We start from the raw sequence: 26983 nt of genomic DNA, 5'->3' as shown, positions 1-26983 counted from the left end.
TCTTGGAAGTCAACCTTACCTAAAATAAAGTATTATAGTACACCATAAATACCTATTGCTGATGCACATCTTACTGCAGTGTTACTGCTGAATTTCTCTGATTTTGTGGATAAACAGACAGTGTTGGCTTGTCTGTAAAACAGCTCATTAATTGCACAGCCTATGGAGCATACACTGTAGACAAAAAAAAGGAATGGCATATAAAGAAAAGAGATCATATTCCAGGATCTGCTGCTAGTATGATTCGTTACAACAATGAACATTCTTCTGGAAACCAAGGTAGTTAACCAGATCTCATTAACTGGACATTTGTTGGCATCATTGAGACTTACGTGGCATTAATGACAAGATTCCATATACAGCCCTCAAATGGTGGTATGTTTCTTACAGGTGAAGTCTGAAACTGAGAAGAAGTACCCCCCACAAAGAGCTTCTTAACAGAGATGGGCTGGTCTGATGGCAACCTCTGAGTCTGGACTTTGTCTTCATCGACTTGAACACTGAACATGCTGTGGAAAAGATTTGAAAGCAAAGAAATATGTATTTTACTCTGGTTATTTCTTGTATTGAAATCACCCCGTTGCAGGCCCCATTTACTCCTGCACCAGCTGTAACAATGAGCAACTCAAATTATGTAATTGGTGGCTCACATTAAATGCATATTAACCACTAGAGGGGTTTCAGCTGCTCCTGTGCTTCCTTGGTTGTTGTTCGACAAAGCCTGGCAAAACTGTGCTGTGGAGGGGTGATAATGTCAGACTGTGGCTGCATAGGAAGAAGTGGTTTGTGGTTTGGCAACACTGACACAGCAAGGGCGGACCTGGCTGTACTGTGATGGTAGATAAAATCATCTAGAGCTCAGCAGGATGGGAACAGCATGGGGTCACATTTTGTTTGGACTCCCTATTTCCCTATGACCTTCTTGCTGGGGCACAACCACTGCTACTGACTGCAGGATCCAGGGCAGACATATGGTACACTTTTTAAAGATCTGGTAGCTTTTTATGTGGGAGGTGGCAGGGTAGGAAAATCGCTGATTGCTCATCATGTACTGATACAGGTGCTATAATTCATTCCCATGGGCATTTCACATGGCACAAGCAAAAGACAAAGCTGTCCCATGGTTACTGTTAAGGCTGAAGAGAGGAAGGTAGAAGCCTCTGCAGCACCACTGGCTGACTAATAATCAGTTTTTGGCAAATAAACTCCCTTTTGTCAACTGCAAATATACTGAACTCCAATATTATTTCTTAACTATAATTACTAATGCTAGCAACTGAATATTGAAAATGTATATTGAAAAGAGGCCTGTTTTCAAATGCAAAATGCTTGGCTTTGTTATTTACACACATCCTAGGCAGAATTGGATAGTGACTTAAGCACCTGAATTACGTAAGTGCTGTACTACGAGCAAATTTTCCAGTTTCCTCATAGTTTTGGATGGATTAATTTGGTCTGGAGTCTGGCTGCAGAGTAAGAAACATGATTAATTTTTCAAAGGGTTAGAGAAAGCAGTTATTAAAGGACTTATCTCTGAGGACAATCCCTATGATATCTTCCAGACCCTTCAGCAGTGGAAACAGAAGGAAAGAGATTTCTCTAGAGGCAGTTCAGAGCAAGAGACTAATTTAGGTTCCATGAAGTGTCCCAGAGAGGACACTGCCCTTCTCTGCCTTCAGAGGTAGTGTAGGGAAGTCAGATTGCCAAGACTCAAGTTATCCTTTGTGCTGATGTATCTTAGACATGGCTAACCATGGTAAACATTTTGGGTCCAAGCAAAACCATGCAGTGATGTACATTAGTCTTCAACAATATTGTATTTCATAATTATATGGACAATTATCTCTCTGCAGAGTTTTCCCAGGGTGTTCCTCACATTTAAAAAAAAAAAAAAAACAACTTGAGTTCATGAGCGGAGGAAGGGTTAATCTTAATTTGTGTCTTTTCACATCCATTTCAGGTTATAGAAACTTCAGAGTTCAGACAATTTGTTTTGTAACAAAGCTACTTTGAAAACACAGAGGTCTCATCTGAACGAGCACCATCACTGGATGGCATTGTACACCAATTTTTGCCTTGATGTACTCTCACAGGTACCCTCATAAGGTCAAGCTACTGTACTTGCTATAGCACTGCATAGAAGAATTTATTTTGTTGTTTAGAGCCTTCTGTTATCATCTGCATATTTGTGTTCTGTCACAGTGACACAAAATGTATCAAAATGCAGTCATCCATTTCCAAAATAACTTTTCCTTCCAAAGCATTTATGGGTTGGCTTTGATCTAGTCACTGAAGTAGAGGAGATTTATTGACTGGAGGCATTATTTATGAGAGGTTTTCTAACAATACAATAGAAATGCAGTCAGAAAATTATATGGAGAGAAAATTACAGAGACGACAGAAGAGCACTTCAGCACTACACAGGAATGGTTGGTCAAGAAGGCTGCAGGCGGGGTAAGAGGGTGAAGTGGATAAGTGCCTTTTGTAACACGCTGGATGTCATATCTTCTTTCTGATTTCTTTTAAACAACACAGAATGTTGTGCATAGTGCACTAATCCAACAAATGTCTGTACAGGATGTACACATTTGTATGTTCAAAGGTTCATAATAAACCCTGCTTGGAACAAGGGCTCTTCCAGGCCATAAATAATACTGCCTGCCTGAGTCCTACACATTACAGTAGTGCTGTTTCTAATCACTTTCCGAATAGTGAAGTGTAATAGGAAATTTTTACCATGTCTGAGAAAGGACAAAGGAATTCAAATGAAATTCAGGGTAAAACAAAATGGTCTGAAAAGGTGTTTTTTCCAGTAAGAAAAGTCGGACTGTGTGTTTTCACAGTTTTACCATATTTAGCTGGGCACCACTGTGTCCAGCACATGACATCTCAAAAAGGCTACAGGCTGCTGTGCTGTTGCAGTTTGTACCCTTTGGAAACAGTCTTTTTCTACACGTCCTGAAAAGGAGATTTACTGCACCACAGCAGAATTTCTCACCCACAGATTCTTTAATAAAATATATTTGCCAAGAATCAGAAGGTTAAAAATTGCGACAAATCAGAAGGTTAAAAGTTCAGACAAATGCAGGTCTCTGGAGAAACAGGCTGGTAGCCTAGAAAAGCATGTAAACCCAGCTCTTCAGAACAACAGTGACTTAGAATTCTTATTTCTAAGAATTTTTTGATCACAATACAATTAAACTAATTTTTTTTTTTTTTGTCTCAGCAGAAGCATTTGCATGGATTGCCAAAGCCACCAATAGATTTGCTCTGTCGAACTAGCTGTGCTGTAGCACAGGTCTGTAGCACCTCTAGGTATTTGTTACCCTCTAGCTCGTTCTATCCGGATGGAATGTGCTCTGCCGTCGTGAAACTCGCCAGCCTCTGGTCTGAGGGTGATTCTGTAGGGATCCCGGATCCCAGTGGAGATGTGCACTTCCAGCCGACCTCTGTTCAGGAACACAGCATAGTAGGCCTGCAAAGTATATGTTGGAGTGAAAAGGTAAGTTACATTTGGAAAGAAATTACTTCACTTAGTTTTATGTTAGTGTGTATGTTCTATTGTCTTACACTGCCTTTTAATTTGCTCACCATAGACAAGACACGGCTGTTTCAGTTCTGCTGCTGCTATACTCAGACTCTGGCACTTTTATAATGAGGAAGGGGTAAAATGAGGTCATGATGGAAACATCAACAAAAGATTTAACTACCTATTTTCAGGGAAGGATGGAGACTTCTAACCTACAATTCTTCTGATTTTTGTTGATACAAGACCTGCTCTTAAACTCATCCATCCCTGAAGTGCATTGATCTCAGCTTGAGTTCTGTGTTTGGAGGGCTGGCAAATCATGCCAGTAGTTACTCCAGCACCAGTATCATATTGTGGCAGATTTCAGGATCTAAACTTCAGTTACTATAGCAATAAGTGGTCATGCTCACTTCTGTGACCTGAAGAGCTGGGAAATGATAAGGGAGCCCCCCTACCCTGAAGTTAATGTCATCCAGGTGAGCCATTACAATGTGCTGTCCCTGGAGTGCATTACTCCAGGTCACTGGGAGCTCTCTTCCAAAATAGGCAGAAAGGAGAATAATGAAATATCATTTCCCAGAAGTCCTGAACAAAGAATGCATCAACACATTCTGTTTATTGCTGTTGTAGTGTGTCTGTCTGTCAGGATTTTAATCAAGTTTTAATCAAGACTTGAATAATTTCTAACAATTTCTAGCAATCACACTTACAACAGTCACTCAGACACTGTGGACTTACATAGCAAATTTGTACTTTATGAGAGAGAAGGAGAAGGCAGAGCACTCAAGTCTTAAATTCCACATCAGTGATCCCAAACAAGGGACTTAACACTGTGTTCACCAGCTCTTTTTTTTTTTCTTTTGGCCTTAGGGAAATTAGAATGATCCTCATTCATGTCTCTATGAACAGGAATGAGAGAGTTTCCAAGCATTAATAGTGCATAAGTAGTCCTCAGAATGAGTGAAGAACAGTATGATTTAATATTTAAGTTTGGTTAAAAAACCCAACATAGAATAAAATAAAAAACCAAATCTGCTGCTTAGCAACAAGCAATGGATACCTGACTGTAAATCTGTAAGAGAAACAATTTCTCCAAGGCAAAAAAACAATTCTGAGCTTCTGTTAGATTCTTCATCTCATAAAGGATAACATTAGAAATAATTTATTCCCAATAATTGAATTTTAACTTAAGCATAAACATCTGACAGTGTCTTGAAGCAAACCATGGCAGTTCAGTAGAATTGTGGGGTTTTTCTGCCTTTTGCCAGGTTCCTCGTACCTGTCCTGTCTGTCTGCGCTTTCTCCTCAGAGGGGCAGCTTTCCTTGCAGATTGCCTGCGCTTTCTCCTGGGAGGGACAATTGTGCCACTTGTGCCAAATAAGATGATCCCAGACTCATTCCTGGTGCTGAAGGAGAGATTGATTTCTGTGCCCACGTCAAAGGAGACAGGCTGCAGTTCCACAAAACCTGGCTTGGAGAAGCTAACTGTATGAATGTTCTGTAGGAAGGAGAGGACAGGACAGTGCATTAGTAGAATTAAGAGCAAGAGTATGAACGCACAGGAAGATTTCCTAACTAGAATAATAAACTACATAAATATAACTAGTGTGAAAAGATGGAAAGTAATAATAAACACATAGCAATTTACTCCTCAAAGTGTTCTGCAAACACTAATTTACCTGCTTACATCTAGCATCATTAGCGTACTTGTGGAATTCTGTCTTACAGGAAGGCAAAGTTCCAGTTTTATGTCGATATATCCTCTTGGATTAAAAATAACTGCTCAAGGTTGTTTTTATTTTATGTATGTGTTTTACATTGAGTTAATACAGCTGGAGTTTGCTTTTAAATCTATAAAATAGGTAATATTAACATAACCAATATGAACGTAAACTACATTCTATTATTTGTCAAATGTGCTGAGAAAATACTTTGCATTAATCAGTCACTGTTGCTTCACTAAGTATCACTGCTTTCTTGGTTACTCAGAGTCATAAATGAAGCACTTGTTGCACATGGCCAAACTTTTGGTACACTGGTAGCCATTAACACAATTTAAAGAGTAGAATATGTCGTCAAATAATAAATCAGTGCATACTCCCAAAGATTTTCAGTCATCACTGCCAACTCATGTATTCTTCCAGATGTGGAAGACCAGTGACTCTTTCTAAAGTAGTTCACCATTTTTTCAGTACAGTAGAACTGTTTTCAGGTCTAGAGATAAAAGATTATGCCAGATAAAATCATTGCTGGTGGTGCTCACCTTTCTCTGAAACCTGAGGACATTTAAATAATTGAACACATATCCAGTCTTTATCCTTTACTTTTGCTTCACTTCTTTTTAATTTTCCTGCATGTCTTGTTTTGTACAATTAGAATATTATACTTATTTCCGCAACAAAAGGGTTAATCCAATTGGATTTCATACTCTGAAACCTCAAGTGTCACAAAATAATGTGAAAGGCAAAGTACTTTCTAAGATTCATAGCAACAGAAGAAAATGAACACAACTGTTCTTTCCTGTTCTTTCTGTAGCACCTGTTACAGAAAGAATATACTATAAATCAAAATAAATATGAACCTCTCTATCAAATTTTTGTTGAAGCCAAATCTGTAAGATTTAAAAGCATTTGAACAATCTGTTTTTACAGTTTGGCTTTACCACAAACTTGAAATATTAAAATATGGATCTCATAACAAATCTAGTCTAATATCCTGTCTGAGAATGCTACTGTTGTGTACTTTTGGCTCTGATGAAGGCCAAAGGTACAGTGGATAAACACAGCAAAAAAGGGCCCTTGTCTTTATTTTGGCCTGGCCAAGTTCCGGTTACTGTTCAAAGTAAATTTTTAATGTTTTGTAGAAAAAAAATATTTGGAGAGCATCGGGTTAACAACAACATGTTTTTATTTACTGTAGTGGTATCTGATATGGAATCTAGATCATCTTCTATCTACTTGCAAAACTCTGTTAAATTGTAGAGATTTTCAGGGAAGAAATACAAACTATTTATTGGGACACAAATGTCAGTGGAAGTATTTTTTTATATAAAAAGACTTTTCCATGGAAAATTACTAAATTCCCTCCCAAATTTCAGATCAGATTTCTTGAATTCTCTGTGCACTGAAAGGCTGTTAATTGCAAGAAGCAACAATTGAAAATAAACGCATTTAAAGCTAAAATAATAACACCAATTTTGTACATTCTTAGTGATCAGTTAGAAATGCACCTTCCAGCTCAGTGGTAGCTTATGACAGTAAGTATTCATACCTGATGTTTTATGTAGTGAATGACTTTATAATAACAGTTAAAAAAAATGTAAATCCTTGGGTTTTATGTGCATCGATTTTTTTTTAGTTTTTGCAGAGTTGTCATTGCCTATCCTCATTAATGTCAATAATTCCCATTTTTGTCAGCTGAAACTGATGCCATGAAGATTTTTTGCCTTTTCTTTTATACCCCTGTTATACCTTTTTACAACTTCTGTATTCCCAGTGCTTTTTGCCTACATTCTTGGACTTGTTTGTCAAACTAAGAGACTAAACATTTTAGAAGCTTCATAGCTAGGGATCAGTGTGCCCCAGACCCCAAGGTCCTCTCCAGAACATATTCTGTAAACCAAGGTAGAACCATCCAGGGGAAGGTTCCTTGGGGAGGGAGGCTCACTCGAGCCTCTCATTGGGGAATCTTTGATAGATATGCTAATTAGTAAAACCTATAATGTTATACCCAATGTTGGGGGGGCAGAGACAGAGAGATAGACTCAGCGGGGTGCATCTCGATGCATATGACCTGGATGTGTGCACCTAAGGATCCTTAAAAATAAATACCAAGGTAAAATCCCTTTTCCCCTTCTAACCCTGTATGCCTCTTGATTTTAAGACCAGGAAAAGGCATCAAAACAAAGCTAAATCCCTGTTAAGCTGTTCAGAAAACCCTACCCTTTAGGAATAGGGATATCACAAGCGGCCAGGGATACTCTCCAAGAAGTCAGGATCTGAAAAACTGGTCTACTTTCTGATCAGACTTGCTCATCTTTCTTTCTCTTAAATTTAACTGGATTTTAAGGTTAAATTCCTATCTAAGGAATATACCATATGCAATTAATCTACTATGCCATAAAATCATAAACCAGAAAACATTTATACACATTAAGGCCAAAACACCTGGAAATCAGACTAACCTCTAGTGTGCATCCTTTGGTTAGACCAACGAAGTCAGGACTGCTCAATATGTTATAAGGTGTCCTTGAAATTTCAATGTCTTTGAGGCAACCTGTGTATTTCTCTAAGTTCACTTCAGGCCTAAAAAACATTTAGAAGTACAATGTGTTTTCAAAAATAGAGTTTAGAGAGAACAGTCAGCCAGACACACACACACACACTTTCAGATGCACAGATGCTTGATTTTTATTTTTATTTTAACTACACACATACACTCGAATACACGTTGCCTTCTACCATATACCGACACACATTGCACTCTGCCAGAAGAAAAGCCTTATAAAGTCACTTCAGAAGAAAACCTTCATTCATACCATGGAGAGTAAATCCAAATAGAAAAAAACCACTATTTATTTCACTAAAAATATTACTCATGAGTGTTTACTAGATTATCTGAATAGTACGACCAGCTAAAAGAGAGAAAAATTAATTTGGGAAATAAATAAGGAGTTAAAACTGGTGTGGGGTGAGGAAGGGAGGAAGCAACAAACACTTCAGTTCCCTGGAAGGAAGGAAAAAATTTTAAAGAATATTAATTACAAAACAAAACCATTTTGCACAGATACTAATCAGCTGCATGTTTTGGCACTGAAAGCCATTCTTTGCATTATTAGCCAACCTAGCAAGCGTGATGTATTCTCTGGCAGATTAGTACCCTCTGCATAAGTTAAAGCAAGCATCTGGTTTACTAAAATGTTCCATATGCTGCTTTATTTACAGTCAAGTAGCTATGGTCACCTTTCATTTTTCATTTTCTTTCCTAGCTCTTCTCCAGTTCCTTTATGGATTTATCTTCCCAGCAGAAGAACAGTTTTGCTGTTATCATTGTCACTGGTGCCTACAGTCGCCTGTCTTTGCTATCCAGAAACCATTCTTGCTATTACCCTCTCCTGCCTTGTCCAGTGACAGACTGTCCTCATCCTGTCCTGCTACTAACAGTTGCTGTTACAATTCCCAACCCATATCACAGAATCACAGAAAGGGTAAGCTTGGAAGGGACCACTGTGGGTTGTGTGGCTCAAACTCTTTGCAAACACTGGACACTTGCTTGATGTTTTCTTAAGACTTCTTTTTTCCCTTTTTCCCTTCCAAAATATATCAAACAAGGTCCAAGTTCACAAAGATCTTGCATAACTCTTGGCTTGTTTTTCAGGTTTTCTTGTTACTTTTTTTCTTTTCTTGCCAAGACAGGCCAGTTTTAGGGGAAAACAAAAAGCAATTTCTGGAGCTTGGGAGGAAATAATCTTTCTGAGGATCAGGGCAGAGGGCTGGGGCTGAAGTTGTATTTTTCCAATTCAAGCCAGGAATTAGCTTGTGCAAAAAAAATTAGAATGTGCAAAACACAGTGAAGTTCAGTTCATATCTGAGCATACCAAAGCAAAAGCAATGGATACAAATAGTTGCAAACTGAAAACTCAGTCAGAAATAAGTGATCTCCCCCTTCTCCCCCTCATCCTCCTGTTCTTAAAATGAGAAGTGGCAAATTTCACAAACATCTCCACCTTCCCTTCATGCTCTCCTCAGTAACTACATCACTGCCTCTGAGCACGGGACTCCCCACCTCACATGGGACTACACTGCTCCTACAGCCCGGAGGTTGGAGCCAAAGTCAGCAACACAGCTGGCTGCAGCTTCGCTTCCGAGGCATTCCAGCGTCATAAGCAACACACAGCTGTAGTAAGCAGCTGCGTGAGGAAAAACAAAAGTTGCTTGTGTAGGTGTGTGCACAGCGTGGAATGTGAGGTGAGCACTTGGGAGCAGCTTTGCTGGATGTGGCAGGAGCAGCTCGCTGAACTAAGAGCCTTAGCGTAGCAGCTGCTCTAAACACTGCCCACACACTGCTGCTGCTGCGGTGCCGCCCGTGCTTTCAAGCTGCACTTTAACTAGACACATGCAAGTCATGCAAATAATCTGACTGTTTTTACCTTGCTTTCATACTGGGGTGAGAAAGAAAGGCAAAAAAAGAAAACAACAAAATGGCATTAATTGTAGGAAATGGTACTTCTTGCATTGTCGTTCTGTGATACTTATTAGCAAGGCTCAACCATTCCACAGTGAAGCAAGCAGATGTACGTTATTTACAAACAACATATAATAACAGGTGAGATTCTATGTACACTCTTGGGCTATAACAATTAACAGGTGTACTCTGCAAACAGCTACCTTAAAATGTAATTCATCTGACGGCTTTTATAACTTGATACTATACTTGGTCATGAGCAAAAGCAAACCATGTAAAAGAATTTGGCAGAACTGACATGACCTGATAATTACAAAGTCACAGATACCTCAGTGTCTATTGTTTGCAGTAGCTCAGCTTTCCCCTAATCTCCCTTTCACTACTTTCGATCCTAATTTACCATAACATTAATCTTGCCTCAGGCACTGATGAATCATAGCTGTAGGCAGAATGGTTATCACAGGTCAAAGCAGCTGTGGTACTCGGATTTTCTGGGCAGCCACAAAGGAAGTGGAAGATAATTGCTCTAGACATTTTGTTATGCACTGGTGTGATTTCACAATTACATAATACAGTTCTATATTTCATGAATAAAATAGATCTTAGATCTTTTTATTGCTGGGTGATTTGACATCAGAGGTCAATTATTATCCTAACAGATTAACAAATATGTCCATTCTTTTAGTTGCAGAAGAATCTGTGGATTAAATACAACAGTTTCTTGTGCACAAGACCACTTCAAGGCTCTCATTATGCCATGTAGTTAAAGCTGACATAGATTAATGGGCTTGTTTCTGTGTTGCTCATCTGTTCATTGTAGCACATAATTTTCTTGTTCTTGTCATTGCAAAACTGCTGAATATTCATTTAAACTTTAAGTAAGTTTTTTGGTCTATTTAAAGCCATGTAAGAAAATCACTAAATTCAAGTATCTGTTATCCCATTTCTTTAGTTTGTTTAAGCTGAAGTTAACATTTATGAATATTCCTATGCAATATTTAAAAAATAATTACTGGGAATTTTATTTGTGTAAGAAATTCAGGATCAGACTTCTGAAGGGAAAAGGTTGTCATATTTCATTCTGGTTCCATTAAATATATCAAGAGTATTGTGTCATATACTTTAAGTCCTGAATATAGGAGAAATTTTGTCTAAGGAGATCAGGAACTAAAACCCACAAATAATTTAAAATTATATCTAAGCAAAATATCTTAATACACATTTAAAGTATACTGACACTGATTATGCAAAACCATGGATACCCATTAAGCAGTAATCCCACATGGAGTAGTTTGTAGGTCAGTTTTTCTACTCATGCACAAAGTAAACATTTGTCCTTAATTTTGTGAAGATATTGAGCCAATTCTCTGCACCTGCAGTCATAAATTCTATGCATCAAATAAATAAATACTTTACAAGTCAGCTAGATCATGGTTCTTGTACAGAATCAGAAAGATGTACTGCACTGCAAGTGTTATTTCCATTGTATCTGTGTAAGGTGAGCTGTGTGAAATACAAAACATATGCAAATAAAGCACTATTCTGCTGTGGCAGTACAGGGTACATTGGGAATTCACCATTCACTTACTGCAAATGAACTTGAGAAATAAACGTAGAGAATAAGATTACATTGTATTTATGTCCCCTTACCAAGGCTAAATAAATTGGTTTGAGCCACGTTACCTTAGATTTCTCACGGTTGGCAATCCCCCAAAATATATTTTCTCATGCCCTTTTAAGTTGAGTCCAAAGTGGCTGCCTGTAGAAGTTGTTGCTATGGTCTCTTCTTCATTGGTGTCGATGTCCACAATTGATACGTTGGCTAAAAGACATTTGAGATTAGTTACAAAATATTAGTCATGAACAATGATGTCTTAATGTAAGAAACCAACAGAGAAATATTTGGAGGTTAGGAGGTGAGGGAAGAAGCAAGGAGGGCTGTATTTTGCAATTAAGATACTGGATTTCCACATTGTCAATTATGGGCAGGGGAAGAAAGCTGCACTTTCCTCTGTTTCCATAACAACCTGAAAAGCTATAGCAATTCTGTACACTTTATTTTTATATAGTCTCTAAACCTGTTTCAATTTGGTACTTTTTTGTGTCACTGCAATTTGGAGCTAACACTTCAGGACAAAGTCATGACAAGAGATCATTTTACATTTAATTTGTGATCTCAGTCCAAAGATTGCCACTTGAACAGGATTTTTTACTGTAGAAGTTTGTTAAGCATTGTCATTATGTGCCTTAGAGATTGGTGATCAGTCACTCTAAAACATTTTCAAACCCAAAGCAGGCAGCTGCTGTCATGTCTAATCTCACTCTGGAGTCAGTGATGCGCTACATACAACCATCCTATTTAGGTGCTTGTTCCATGTATATTTTTAATGTATGGATTAATACAGAATATAAAGTTCAGTAAAAGAGATAAGACTCAGTGAAAAATGCTGAGCAGGCCCCAAGATAGATAGGGATGTTTTACCAGAGGGACGTAAAGAAAGGATTTCTTTCCTTCCTTCCTTGAGAACTGAATAAGGACAGACTTTCTGCTACACCTTACCAAAACCAGGTAATTTTCCTTTCATTTCTATACCTGTATCTTCTTCATTAACACATGATGTTGTTTGAATGCTATTGATAAATTACAATTACATGACATTGTATTTTATATTAATACCTCCTGGGTTAAGTATGAACTAAGACAACTGGCTAGCAATCAGACACTCTTCCTCTAAAGGTACAGCAAATCTGCAAGTGAGATCACAAAATTATTTTGGCCACTGTCCCAACTCCCAAGTCTACTTCAGCTAAATGACAAGGAAGAGGGTCTGTGTGGGAGGTGTGAGGGCCAGGTAGAGAGCTGGCACTGCAGGGGGAAGAGGCAGAGGAATTTGTTTAGGGGCTTGTGGTGACCCTGAAGATTCAGAATGCAGCAAAAATTCAAACTGCAAAAGCACAGAGTATGTCACAGTTGCCATAAATAAAACTAATTTGGCTCAGGTAAGATTCTACCAGCCCTATAACCAGACTACAAAACAAAGAAAGGGTTTTGCCAGCATGATAGCCAGTAGTCTTTGTGATCTTATCAAATGCTACCACTCCACATTTTGTGCCAGTAACAGGTTAAAGAATTAGTAGAACTTCTGGAGACGTTCCCAGTTGTTTCCATGCAAATTCAGTTCATGGCACACTACAGATCATTAGGGAAGATAAAGTAGTTGTGTTTGTCTAGTGAGAAACTGTACTATCAGTACTAAAGTCATTGCTTTTTAAAGCACTTTGGTATATGCTGAGCATGAGAAGACTGTACAGCATGAAAGCATTGCTGTCCTAACAAAAATCACACAGGTGTGTTTCATGATTTGGAACAACATCAGGGAGCTGATGGAAAGACTCCGTTTTCCCCTACTCAAAAGAATTTTAGAATGCAATTTATGACTGTGTAAAAGAATTATGTCTGAAAAATAGGCTATCTGTTCATAAAGCGCTGTTTGACAGTGCAATCACTCACACGTAACTTCACACACCTATAACCTAAACAAAAGAAGTTGCTAAATCACCAGAACTTATAATTCCCACAGCATCTTCCCTGTGATTAGATGGTTAGGTGTACCGCACAAGTAACTGGAAAAGCCACGGTGCTGACACCACAGGAACTTACCTTGCTTTTGAATTCTTGACAGGGTGAAAGATTTCCATTTGCCATCATTATGACTTTGGTTGCTGATAACCGAAGCTGTACCTGAACCCAGATCATAACTGACTTTTATACGCCCACCACTGAGTTCTACACTCATGAAATCCTTCTGTTAATGAAAAGGGTTAGATACACCATTATGATTCTTGTTCATTTTTGTAAGTGGCTTAAGACATTAAATAAACACTTCCTAATTCTGGGTGACAACAGATGATTTTTTTTTTAACCTTTAAAAAAGCCCCACAACTTATGCATTTACTACCCAGGACTCTCATGTATAAAAGTCTGATGCCAAGTTCTTTTTTCCCTTTTTATTCTCTTTTGGATTGCTAATTTAGCTGGAATTTTGCTAGCATTTTAGGTGTAGTTCTGATGGGACAGTTGTACTTTTATTTTAGATTGAAGATAAAAATGGATGTTATAATTACCTGAAACTAAAACTCAGCTTTGAGTTATGTCTGTACTATAGTTAGTGTATTTATTGCATACCTCAGCTAGATTTACACTTTCAAGGCTGAAAACAAAAATAGTAAAGATGGTAAACTGGGCATGTTTTACCAGATTTCCAGAGAGTAATCTATGCAAGCAACAAAGAAACAGAGAGATGGAGACACAGAGAGCTGTGAACTCTCTAATTTTCATCAGCCACCAACACCAGTATCTAAGCAGCAACTGGAGATGGATGACTGGAGCAACAATACATGCTGCACTGTCTACAGAAAAAGAGCCAGCAGGATACAAAAAGCAAAACAATAGCCAGGGAACTGGACAGCATGAAAGCCATTAAGTAATGGTGGAGCTATGACCCAGGACGTAAATGTACCAGAGAAATTTTTATTGTAATTTTGCTCATAGTCAGTTCCACCTCTTCTCAGAGTAAAATCGATCAAACTCAGGTTTCTGGATTCTTAGGCATGTCTATCCATGCATCATTAGAAAGAGTATCCTCAAAGTTTTTATGCAGTGGGACAGCATTATAAAAGATGAAATATGCCAGGGAACAGTGTTTTTGAGTTTTCAATTAAATATTATTTTTGGTAGAAAAATACATAAATTAATAATAATTATATAAAGTAATTAAAATAATGACATTATTTATACTTTCAATATTCAATTATAAAAGTTCATTAGAAAAACTACATAATAAAATGCTAGCTTTTGCTATAGTTAGCTAGGAGGAGCATCCTCCTCATTGATAATTCCAGCTTGATTCCAGAATTTGATAATTCTTTCCAAAATACAGGAATCTGACATAAGACTGATTTACACAAACACAGTTTTTGTAAAGAAGTGAGTGCTCAGTAATTCTTCAAAACATCAGTGAAAACTACTGTACATAATTTCTGCCCCATATGAAAAGGCTAAGGGAAGGACTCTGTTTCCTGCCAGTCATGCAAATCAATCTGGATCAGAGATGCCGAAGATGAGTTATTCAGATCTGGACAGGTGTCTTTATAAGTAATTTCTCCTTATTATCCATACACTTTTGATACTGTGCGTGAATAAAAACCTTAAACAACTTTATAACTAATGTTTCTAGTCTCTATTTTAGCTGTAAGAGGCATCATTTGTAGATACTGGAAAAACACAATCACTATTACATCTAATTTGTTGCACCAGTCCCCTTTAAACCCACTCACATTAAACATAAACATTTTCTTTGTATCAGTAGGATTTCTGTGTAAGACTTGTCTCTTCCCATATTCCCCCTGCCATCACACTGTGATATTTTAAACCATGAATAGACAAACACAACTGAAAAAGTTTACACACATAAACACCTGGAATAAAGGAAAATTGATTAATAATTTCAGAAAAGCTGGAACTGCCCCCAGTCTAACATGATGATCCTCATTCAGTAAACATTAGGCAGTCAACCTCCACACTGTAAGACTGTCTTCACTTGGCAAGCAGTGAAGCATCACACCAAGCAACATCATTCCTGGACTGTGGTACATTAAGTTACTAATTGTTTTCATGATTCGATGAATTCAGTCTCTGCAAAGATGGCGTGAAACCTGCAAGGAGTGTAGAGGTTAGCTGGCTGTTCTTACCAAGTCATCAGTAGCGAGATACATCAGCAGAGCATTTGATGAGAAGGTCCTGAACTTGAACATGACTGTGGAAATATTGGGGTTCCAGCGGATTGGGCGGCTCACCATGGCGTAGCCATCACCGTCGAACTGAACCGTCCCTTCACCGTCTGCCACCTGTGGGCTGAAAAGGGGCAATTCTAACCATTTTCCTTTGCCATATGAAGTTAAAATAAAAAGTGCAGGGCTAGGGAAGTGTTGGGACACCTCTTGGGAGTCTTCCTGAACTTGGTTTGATTTCTTATCAAACCTCCCCCTGACAGGACAGGATTTCTCATTCTATTTCGAGAATGCAAACACCTTTGTTTTGTGGGGTCTCTGCTCACTACCCTGGTGGCTGTGAAAGCCACTATGAGGCACTGGATTCTGCTCCATGACACGTGAGAAGTGCAGGCACCCACAGCACAGCTGTCCATGAGCCAGACTCAGTCCCGCTGTGGTTCTTATGCTCTCTCATGCTTTGACTGTTTCTGGTTACTGGTTGTCAGGAGCCTTTCTATCACAGCACTGTCACACCATCTCAGTTCTGATAAAGCACTGACCACATCTGCAGCCCAGACTGGCCGCTTCCCCTCTCGGCATAATTGCAACCTAACTTCTGTTGCATACACATTAGAATTTGATGGCTGCTGTGGAAATTCCTGCTACTTACCCTGAATGTAAATGTCACAGCAGACAGGTTCCCTAAGAAGTTCAAGAAACAGTCAGTGCTTTTACCTACCTGACAGCACACCCTTTGCAGTCGCCTTCAATATCCCTGAAATTCCAGAGTCCTATGGGTTTGCTGTCTAGAAAGGTTTCACCCATGCAGCCAGTAAAGGTGGTGACTCTTACAGCATCTGACTTCTGCAACAGAAAACACAAACCTCCTTAGAAGTGAATTTAAAGCGATCTACTGCATCTGAAAACATAACTAGTACAAAAATCATAAAAATAAATACCATATAAAATTCCATACAAAATCATAAAAAACCCCCATAAGGTGCTTCTTAATATTTTAAATATCAAGAGTAGTATTTAATCTGAGAAGCGCTCCTACAAAACAACTGATCAGTGAAAATGTGAACTAAACTTTGTGTCAGTCTGAATGAGAAAGACCACATAGATTTGAGACTCTTGGGAAGGCCTAGGCAGAACAAGTCCTGAAGAACAAGGAGTTGCTTTGGCTTCCACCATCAGTTTTCCTGGCTGTTCAGAGAGCTGCCTGCTCTCACCTGTTCAAGGCCTGCCTAACTGGGTTTTCATTTAAGACTTTCAAGAAAGGACTATGAGCAATCTTGCCCACAAAACAAAAACCAAAGTGTTTCTCTTGTAATGCTTGAAACCCCGGAAACTGAGCAGACTGCCCAAGCTAAAAGACAGACTGAGAACTCAACTATTACACCTGTAAAGTTCATGCTGAATTTTGGATGCAGAAAAAAGTGCAGACGGCAAAGCAATTAAAACACGTCTCATCAGAACTCATTAAGCTAGGGTCATGCACATAGAGTAACACTCATTAGAACATAACACGGTACCATGATGAAGGTAGTAATAGTTGACAGTACACAGAGTACTCAGCTCAAAATTATCCTTCTAAAAATACCCTGATTCATGTAAATTTCAGTTCATCAATATGAGCTTATTAAAAATCTATACACTTAGCAATTTCAGATAGACAAGCACCTGCTGTTTTTACAGCAATTACAAATATTAAGATCTTGCAAGAGAACAGGGAGAAGTGCAATTTGAAAATACTCAAGGAAAAGTATGACTCAAAAGACTTAATGTGCTACTGATATTTCCCAGGGTAATTGGAAAGGTCATAATTAGCAACAAGTATGAACTTAATGTCACTTCTAAAAAATTCATGACATCTAAGTATCATAGTCTTCTATACAAGTCACATGAAAGATGTTTTTAAAAACTGAAAATCAACTTTCTTTTTGAATACACTGAAGAGATGCATGCAAACAGGAATGGACAAAACTGTAGGACAAATCCAAAGCATTTCAAAACCCAATAATATGAAAAAGCAGATATCTGAGTCAACAACTTAAGATGTATCAGTGATCTTGATTAAATGTCCAAAGAGCTGCATAGTTTTAGAAAAATCTTGGTTAAGGTCTTCATTTTGTGAGCCTTACAACTGTACTACATGATGACAGCAATTAACAGAAGTTATATTTTAATTCAGAGACTGTATTTGAACAAAAAAAATCTGACAGTGTTTAAAACTCGACATTGCAAATATACCAGTCATACCAAACTTACAACAGACTGCCTTCCTACTGCTGCCCTGGTCTTTATTTACCTGGAGAAAAAAAGAATTCAGGAAGATTTTCCTTACTAAAATGAAAAAATAGAGAGTTCTTAAAAAAATTGTTGGACAACCCTTCGAGTTTTGCACTTAGTTTTTTGCACATTGTGTTATTTTAACACTTGAAGACATATACAAACTTGAGAGTAAAAGAAGTTCAGTGAGTTCACTATTTGGGAAAGTCTAAATTTTAGCTTCTTTTCAAATGCTAAAATATTGATCAGGAACAGAATAATCAATTTAAATTTTTTTGTAAAGAATGTCATTGGAAAGTAAGTGCTAATTAGCTTTTATTGGAGAATAATCTTGTTTTAAAGATTTCCATCTATTCTATGTGGCATGAATCTTCTATTCATCCCATGAAGTGTAGCAAGGTAGAAGAAGTTACCAGAAAACTGAACAGACAAAGAGAAGAGAAAACAGGTCGGGGTATGATGCAGATAGCAGTTAAAAAGATGGGTAGTACAGGGGAGGAAACCGGAACAAAAATGAAGAAAAATAAAGCAGAAACACCAAAAGTAGACTGCAAAGGAGGAAGTGATACTGTGGATACATGACAAAGGAAAAACTCTGTATGCAAATGAAAATATACTGTTATATACATTGTTAGGAGACCAGAAATGTATGGAAACAGAAATGAGTTCCTGTCACTCAGGAAAGTAAGCCTGTCAGGGCAGTAGTATGCCCAAGGTAAAGCATCCATCTATCCAGCAGGAATTACTTGTTTGGGCTAAATGCTGCACCAACACAGCTACAGGGCTTCTGATCAGAAGGGAACACTGTGGGCAGTGAAATTTCACATCTGTGCACCTCAGTCTAGGCAAATCCCATTAATCTTTCAAAAGTGCAGGTGCACTACTTGTGATTTACGCACCGACTACAATGATACCAGTGTATTAAAATTTACTATTTCTATTTTAAGCAATAACACAGTTTGTCCACACAAACAGCCAGCTAACACAGTAACACCAGACAAGGCCTTACCTTAATTTTTTCAGTTAAACCACCAACAAACAGCACAGCATTAACATCTACATCCAGAATGGTATATCCAGGTGGGGAAACAGCACTGAACGTGGCTGGCACAATGCTGGCTTTAGGACCATCCAGAGCTCGCACTGATATCGTGCCATTTTTCCCAGTCCTAGATATTTAAAAAAAGTAATTTAAGCATACAAAGTCAATAGTTACACCAAACATAGGAAAACTCTATTTTATATGATGCCTTTTAAGAGAAGCACACAACTGACTTGATTATGCTTCATTTTGATACAAATGAACAGACACTTATGCCTGCGTTAAGTTAAAGACACGATCACAGAACGAGATTTGTTCCTCACCTGAATGTCCTTTTTGAACAAAATTCACTATACACCCGATGTGGACCGTGCATTGACTAAAACAAAAAATGTTTATTAGATTATATTTGAACTGAAGTGACAAAGCACTTCAGCTTCCTTCACTGTGAGGTACAGAATTTGCATTTCCTGCAGTGGAGTTGTCAGGCTGCTTTTCAAACAGGTACAAACCCCATTATGTTCAAGAATATTGCCTCATTGTCCTCTATGAATCACATCAAATACCGATGGCAACAAAACAGCAGTGAACTTTGCCATTAACAGTTTCTGCATCAGTTTGTCTTCTACTCCTTTGGTTACATTAATGTAGTAATTGGCATGGAAGGAGTTTGCTGACATATTTTTACAACAGAAGGAACACAGTGTGGAGAAATATGATTCCTGAATCCTCCTTCTGAAACTTCTTATAGAGAGGTGTCACATTTACCAACTTGCAGCCACCTGGGACCTTCCCAGCTGAACAGGACTGCTGGTATATGGTTGAAAGTGGCTCCCTCAGTAGTCTTGGGTGAATCCCATTCCCATGGACTTGTGTGGGTCTGAAGTGCAACTGGTTTATAGCAGAAGGTTTACTGATGTGAAGCCCTTTAAGGGATAAAAGTTCTCAATGTAATAATTCTTGAAAGACTAAAAGTTGCTAAAAACTTTTTTCAAACTGCTGAAATCTGATGCTTTCTGAAAGAAAGTTATTGGCACTTCCAGTCTATATTGCGCTGAAATCAGGACTGCAGTTTAAAAACACTCAAGTGCAATAATGCAAAAGTCACAGAGCAGACTGACATTTTTTAGTGCGTCTAATAATTCACAAATAGTATGGATGTCTTTCATCTTCAAACAGACTGAAATGCTAACAATGGAGTCTCTTCTATAAATAATTCTCTTTTTAGGGAGGACAATGGAGCTTGTAGAAAGATATTGGCTAACCTTACAGCAAAAAGACATTGCTGCCCTGTGCATGACTAGTCATCAGGTTGGAAGATACAGTTCTATTGATAGTCAGTTCTGTAAAACTGGAGGATTACAGAGGACGTACCAGCATTTCATGGCTGATATGCAAAAAGACACTGAAAGGGCACTAAACTGGCAGGAGCTGGCAACTTCCTTGAGGGTAGACAGGCCCTGCAGAAACACCTCGACAAAGTAGAGAGATGGGGAATCACCAACCGTATGAAATTTAACAAGGGCAAGTGCTGGATTCTGCACCTGGGATGGGACAACCCTGGATGTGTGTATAGACTGGGGAATGAGGAGCTGGAAAACAGCCCCATGGAAAGGGACCTGGGGGTCCTGGTCAACGGCAAGTTGAACATGAGTCAGCAGTGCCCTGGCAGCCAGGAGGGCCCAGCGTGTCCTGGAGTGCATCAGGCCAGATGGGCAAGGGAGGGGATTGTCCCGCTCTGCTCTGCACTGGGGTGGCCTCAGCTTGAGTGCTGGGGGCAGTTCTGAGTGCCACAATACAGAAAAGACATTAAGCTATTAGAAAGAGTCCAAAGCAGGGCCATGTTCAAAGCAGGAATGGTGAAGAGTCTGGAGGGGAAGCCTGTTATGAGGAGCTGCTGAGATCACTTGGTCTGCTCAGCCTGGAGGAGTCTGAGGGGAGACCTCATGCAGACTTCAACACCCTCATGAGGGGAAATGGAGGGGCAGGTACTGATCTCTTTACTCCTGTGATCAATGACAGGACTTGAGAAAATAGCATGAAGCTGAGACAGGGGATGTTTAGGTTGGATATCAGAAAAATGTTCTTCACCCAGAGGATGGTTGAGCACTGGAACAGGCTCCCCAGGGAAGTGATCATAGCACCAAGCCTGACAGAGGTCAAGAAGTGTTTGGACAATGCTCTCAGGCCCATGGTGTGACTCCTGGGGGTGTCCTGTGTAGGGCCAGGAGTTGGGCTTGATGATCCTGATGGGTCCCTCCAACTCAGCATATTCTATAATTCTATGAAAAATTTATGTAATGCCATGCATGCTGTGTTCGCTCCTTAGGAGATGCATGATATAAACGAGATGACTTTTGCAAGTCATCAACATTTACTGTTCCTTGACCCCTTGGAAGCACAGAAAATCTTCCTTGAAAAGCATGGCTTGTATTTGCTACAGTACTTTTAAGGCTGAATTCTTGCTGAGTTAAACTGATATGTCTACAGTGAACTTGTGATTCAGGCATCCTTTGTCCTCAAAGGAAGGGCACTGCTTAAACTCTGTCATTAACAATCAAAACAATGGTAATACTTAAATCACAGCTGATTAAAATCACAACTAATCAGGTCCTACTCCTAATTAAGGCCTCCTGAAGTCAAGTAACACTGATCTAGTGAGTCTCAAAAATATTCTCTCATCCATTTGACTGTCTCACAAAATTGACACTATTTTCATGTTGTAAATCTGCTTTAAATCATTTTGTCACATACTGTTATGCCCAACTTTCCTTTGTTAATTGATACTTGAATTGATCTTGATACTTGCAGTTCTTGATGCCAATCAGATTTGCTTTTGCAAGCAGGTAAGTAACTCATAAGTGACATTCTCTAAACTCCTGTACCATCAAAGTATAGGGAATTCCTTTAGAAAGTCCTATAGGAATGAACATATTTTACTTCAATTAAAAAAAAATTCAAATTATTTCCATTATAACCTCCAAATATACAATAAAATGCAAAGGATCAATATGCTTTAAATAAAAAAGGTGATGAAAATTCAAAGTATTCCTGGAAAAGTGATGCAATAATTATCAATTTAGTCTAACTAACCAGAAATTTTGGTGCATGCATCAACCAACTATCTCTGATCATTACTCAACAGTTAGATTTTTCATATTTAGATTTCATCCAGGATGCTTAGTGAACTTGAGAATTTTCCAACCTCTGTGCCACAACATCTCTTCTTTTTAAAACCCTTTGGGATCCTTAAGAATGGCTATCAACCTATGGTGGGTTTGACCACCATATCATTATTTTTGTCAATCCTTGTCACCACTAAAAACAATGGCAAAATTCAGTAAGACCAGAATTTCATCTTATGTCTGTATGCTAAGCAGATGCCCTGCCCCAGCTGCTCAGGCAGTTCTGTCAGGCTGAAAAAGTCTGTGGCTGAAACTGAACAGAAATTTGGAGAAAATGTGTGAGGGAATGAAATAAGTAAAACTCTCCAACAGCTTATGGAGGGAATTTGAGGAGAGCTATCAAATGGACTAAAACATTCAGAGTTGAAGACTCTTCCATAGGGTATGTGATTTGCGAAGTCTGCCTTAAGAATACAAAATCAGTCCCAAGCTCTTCATCTTAATCCCACAAATCCAGCTAATGCCTCTGCAATGTAATTCTCCTAAACACTGCTCTGTACCTCTGATTTGTGCAGCTGTAATCACTCTAAATTGCTGATCCAGCACTTTGTTTGAAACTAATGGCATGCACATCCTATATATCCAGAACAACCAGCTAATAGGTATGGGCTTTTGTAGGATGTGTGAATTTTATACCATGCCCTGGCTCCATATTCTGCTGAAGTAGCTTTCTTGTAAATGAAAGCCTGGCATTACTGTGTCATGAAGCTGCTTTGGTATGCATAATATGAGCTGGTGAAGATTTTAACAATTTGTATTGTACCCCAGTTTGTATTCTCCTAGCAGTAAGGTTTCATTAAGCCAGCTTCTGGAGACCATGCCATAATTTTATTTAATTCTCTGCTCTGAATGGCTGATTTCTGTGATTTCACTGAATTATTTAAACTGGATGCCATTTCCTCCTCTGGGAGCTATGCATGTTACCGGAATTAGAGCGCTTTGTTTTCTTCCTCCTTCATTCTCTCATTCTCTGACTATATTCTCCATTCCATGTTTAATACCATGTGAAATTAACTGTAATGATGTAGGAGAAATTACTCAGATTTCTATCAAATTACAATACAGCTGATGTTATCTAAATTACTAAGATCTGTTCAAGATAAAGGCTATAAAGTTATGCAATCCTTATGCTGTGATTACTACACCATATGCCATATGTTTGCTATTGAATGGAAAATACAAGCTTCAACTAACAAATTTGGGATTTGAATATTTATGTATCTATATTTCTAAAGTTCAAAGGCATTAAACAGTTGATCTCAAATTACAAAATGTATTTTAACTTTCCAGAATAACTTCTTCTTCAGTCTTCATAAACTGTATCTTTCATAAATATTTCCAGTTTGATGAGACATTTTGCCTATGGAAATGGCATTCTGAGCAAAAATCAAGATACTGCTGTGTAACAGACCACTCACTTGCAGTACTGTATCAAGACCAGAAATTCAGAAAAGCTGCTCCTCTTTAAAATTCAAGGAGAAAAGAATAGTAGTTATTCGAGTGCCAAAATGTGTAACTGACTTTAAAAGTAAGCTAGTTGAAGGAGACAATCGATAGAGTGACAGATAAACAAAAGGGAAAAAATATAAGCAGTCATAGACTGTTGATGCCAGAGAGGAAATATGTGATTAAAGTAAATTCTTGACACAGAACAATTGACATTTCAATAGTAATTGTAGTGTATACACTTCTGGTACTGATTGTTGCAGGTCCAAAACCTTTTGTTAAACCAGACTAGAATTTCACATATTAGCCATTTTTTTCTAAAATCTTGGAAGTGAATTATATACTTACCTAGAGGCTTCAATCCGGTACCAAAACCCATCATCAATGGTCAGATCTGGATACTCTACCCGTCCAACTCCAGATCCCACATCCCACAGGAAGCTCACCTTGCCCTTGCGCATCTCTATGGCCAAGAAGTCAGTCTACATGCAAAATACAAAAATAGAAGTGATCTCATATTTTAATTAAGGAAGTTTTCCAGAAGTTTTCACATTTCAGAAGGTCTAATGAGGCATCAGAAACCCACACGTAAACAGTAGAGAATTGACATTAATTCTCACATTGCCCTAAAATGAGACCTTCTTTTTCCTGTTTTTATTGGTTCAAACAAGGAATCTGAAGCTAAAGACAGCAAATAATTTCTCTCAGTGATATGCATTAAATGACTGCCAGGCTAACATAAATGTTAATATTGCGGCCATCAATAGAAGGATTTAATTCAGAGGAACACTCTGAAACATCCATGGGATGGCAGAAAAACATCAGGATACATGATGCCATCGAGCCTTTTCATTTTGTGTTAGGTAAAGAAAAGACATAGTTCAAAAAGTTGGAAATAGAACATTTTTCCCATTTACTGAATTATTATTGGTTATTCTAGAAGTCTGTCTGCTATAGGCCTCATGGGAAACTGAATCATTCACCATTATTATGCTTGAAATTGTAGTCTTCACCTAAAATTACAATAACTAGGAGCTTTGACAGATGCAATAAGATTAGCTACTTCATTCCCAAGGGAAAACCCACAAACAACTCCAAAATTACTCTGGTTGCACTGTGAATCTTAAAGCTCTAATGTAGTTCATGTACAAGCCTGCTATTTAATATCTACTTTAAATAAAGATATATGTAAAAAATTTTCTGGTCATATTTTAGGAATCTCTATATTAGTACCAAAGACAGTAAAAGTCTAGATTATCTTAGACCCTCTACTACTGCTTTGAAGCCTTTGGGTGAAAGAAAATCCTTTCTCATCTTCTTTATTTGTCAGTAGTCTGATTTGATCGAGCAACTCTGACATGAAAGGCAGGAGACAGACTCACAAACTTGGCACTTCCAAGGTAAAAAAGCAGATTGTCAGCAACTACAGTCTTCACATTGACAATGACAGTGTTGTATGTTCCTTTCTTTATTTCCGGTCTGTATGTGCGAATACAATTGCCTCCAGAGGACACGGACACTTTGATCTTCAAAAAAAAGCGTAACAGAAAGAATTCAGTTCACTGCTTATTATTCCAGAATTAACCATAGATGCTTCCAAATAATTATAAGACTATTATACTTTTTTTCCTTCACATTTTTTTGTTTCATGTACCATGGAGTTCCTCGGATATGTGAAGAAGGTAGAAGTGGAATTTTCTTTCTGGGATTGTTCAGTAAAAGGAAATAAAATCTCTTTCTGGCATTCACATTTAAAGGACGAACAGTGGAATTCCAGCAGTACAGATAGTCTATAAGTAGAATATGCAGCTAGGAAAATAAGCAGCACTCCTGAAAGAATTACAGCATATTGCTGTTGGGTAGTCAGAATTATCTACTTTTTCCTTGAAATATCTTTGATTATGCCAATTTAAGACATCTTTTCATAATCATTTTTAAACCAACAATTATTTCTATCACTGCTTTTACATAGTCCCAAATGGAGTTGGTATTCATAACTAAGTTTTATTTCCACAGCTGAGTAACACATGTGTTTGGATATATGTGCTGGTTTCCTCAGGCTCTGAGTACAGATAAAAACACTTTAATGTTTGCTTTCATAATGCCAGCACAGACATAATGACAGTACAATGGTGTTTCAATCCCAGTTAGACATATTTATGCATTAGAGGAAAAGTACATAATGGTATCACCTTATGTTTAGGGCAAACTCTACTAAAAAGGAGATCCATTATAGGACCAAACTCTTAATTTCTTTATCTCAGAAATGCTGAGCAGTTAAGTACTTCAAAGCCTTTAGACAGAAGAAGAATGTAACAAAACACATCATTACTGTAGCCTGTCTTTCTGTTCTCTGCAAATTTCATCACATATGTGGAATACTCTTCTTTCCCATTATCCTATTATTATGTTGATTTTTAAAAAAAAACTCTTTTCCAACCATATTTGAGGAAGATTTCTCAAGTACCATCTACACAATTCATTTTCCTTTGCTGTTTAGATCACAAGCTGAATTAACCAGATGATCCTAGAGTTGACAGTATTGCTGAATGAGGGAGATGGATTCCAAACTCACGAAATGGACTAGAAATATATTCTTAACTCAAGTTCTGCTACTGGACAGAGAAAAATCAAAAATATGGGAAAAGCAGATATACTCAGCAATTTCAGTGAGTCTGAGATGCTATCATTCTTGAATAAGTTCTATGAAATGAAACCAGGGGCTTAATATCAGTGCTGAAGCAGAAAAATACATTTTCGTTTTCACAAAAAAAACCAGTGATATTGTGACTCTTCTGCTGTACTATCACCTACAACACTTCTCAAAAATAACCCTTCGAGATCCATTCCTTCAGATGTTATTCATTTAACAAGTGCATGTTTTAAATGAAGAAACAAGACACAGAGTGAAAGTCATCAGAATATTCTCTTTTTATCTGAGAAATTATACTCCATTATTTGCTCCCTTTACACATGTTCAGATTTAGAAAGGATTCACACTGTAGATTAGAAATAAAAAAGTAGAAAATAAAACCCCATCAATACCCAAAAGGTAATTTTTTTTGAAAAACAGGACTTACCGAATTGGCTTGCTTCCGAGCTTGGTTTATCAGCTCTTTTATCTGAGAAATGTTTTTCCCTAAGTTATCCTGAAGTTCTTTGATTGGCTTGATTTTATCTAACAGACGATCTGCTTCCTTTTCTAGGTTTTTAATACTGGAATCTGCATCAGCAACTTTGTAAGAAAGATCAAGGCAGAGCTTTAGAGAATAGTGTCAGAGACTAATTATACATTGCAATAATAAAATCCAAGAAAATTCTGCATACACAATGCTCAGGCAATTGTATATGCTACTATGAGGTACACACAGACCAGGAAGCTACCTGAACACAATAAGGCAATTTCAGAATGTTTAGAATCAAGTTGAAGTAGCAATAGCAGCAAACACTGGTATTAAAGCAGGATTTTCAAGATGTAGTTATGCTTCAGGTCAGGATGACAGTTACGGAAAACATTTCCTGAAGCAAAATACA

The 26983-nt window shown here is 38.0% G+C and overlaps 1 protein-coding gene across 3 annotated transcripts in view; it reads right to left on the bottom strand.

The window, feature by feature from the left end:
- The window catches only part of LAMA2 (laminin subunit alpha 2), a 346447-nt gene that overhangs the window by 18955 nt on the left and 300509 nt on the right, over nucleotides 1–26983 (bottom strand). For 2 of the 3 annotated variants that reach the window (XM_032101660.1, XM_032101661.1), the window contains 13 exons: nucleotides 26530–26684; nucleotides 24832–24975; nucleotides 23798–23931; nucleotides 18786–18945; nucleotides 16224–16348; nucleotides 15464–15626; nucleotides 13374–13518; nucleotides 11396–11534; nucleotides 9678–9689; nucleotides 7713–7833; nucleotides 4809–5027; nucleotides 3327–3475; nucleotides 333–509 (listed from right to left, as the gene is read on the bottom strand). In XM_032101660.1, coding sequence (XP_031957551.1) covers nucleotides 333–509; nucleotides 3327–3475; nucleotides 4809–5027; nucleotides 7713–7833; nucleotides 9678–9689; nucleotides 11396–11534; nucleotides 13374–13518; nucleotides 15464–15626; nucleotides 16224–16348; nucleotides 18786–18945; nucleotides 23798–23931; nucleotides 24832–24975; nucleotides 26530–26684 — 1843 coding nt within the window. The remainder of the gene's footprint in view (nucleotides 1–332; nucleotides 510–3326; nucleotides 3476–4808; nucleotides 5028–7712; nucleotides 7834–9677; nucleotides 9690–11395; nucleotides 11535–13373; nucleotides 13519–15463; nucleotides 15627–16223; nucleotides 16349–18785; nucleotides 18946–23797; nucleotides 23932–24831; nucleotides 24976–26529; nucleotides 26685–26983) is intronic. The other variant, XM_032101662.1, reaches the window with a different exon arrangement.

Source organism: Corvus moneduloides, chromosome 3, assembly GCF_009650955.1.
Source record: "Corvus moneduloides isolate bCorMon1 chromosome 3, bCorMon1.pri, whole genome shotgun sequence".
NCBI lineage: Eukaryota > Metazoa > Chordata > Aves > Passeriformes > Corvidae > Corvus > Corvus moneduloides.
The sequence above is the reverse complement of the archived record's forward strand: the minus strand, read 5'-3'. Positions and strand labels throughout refer to the sequence as shown.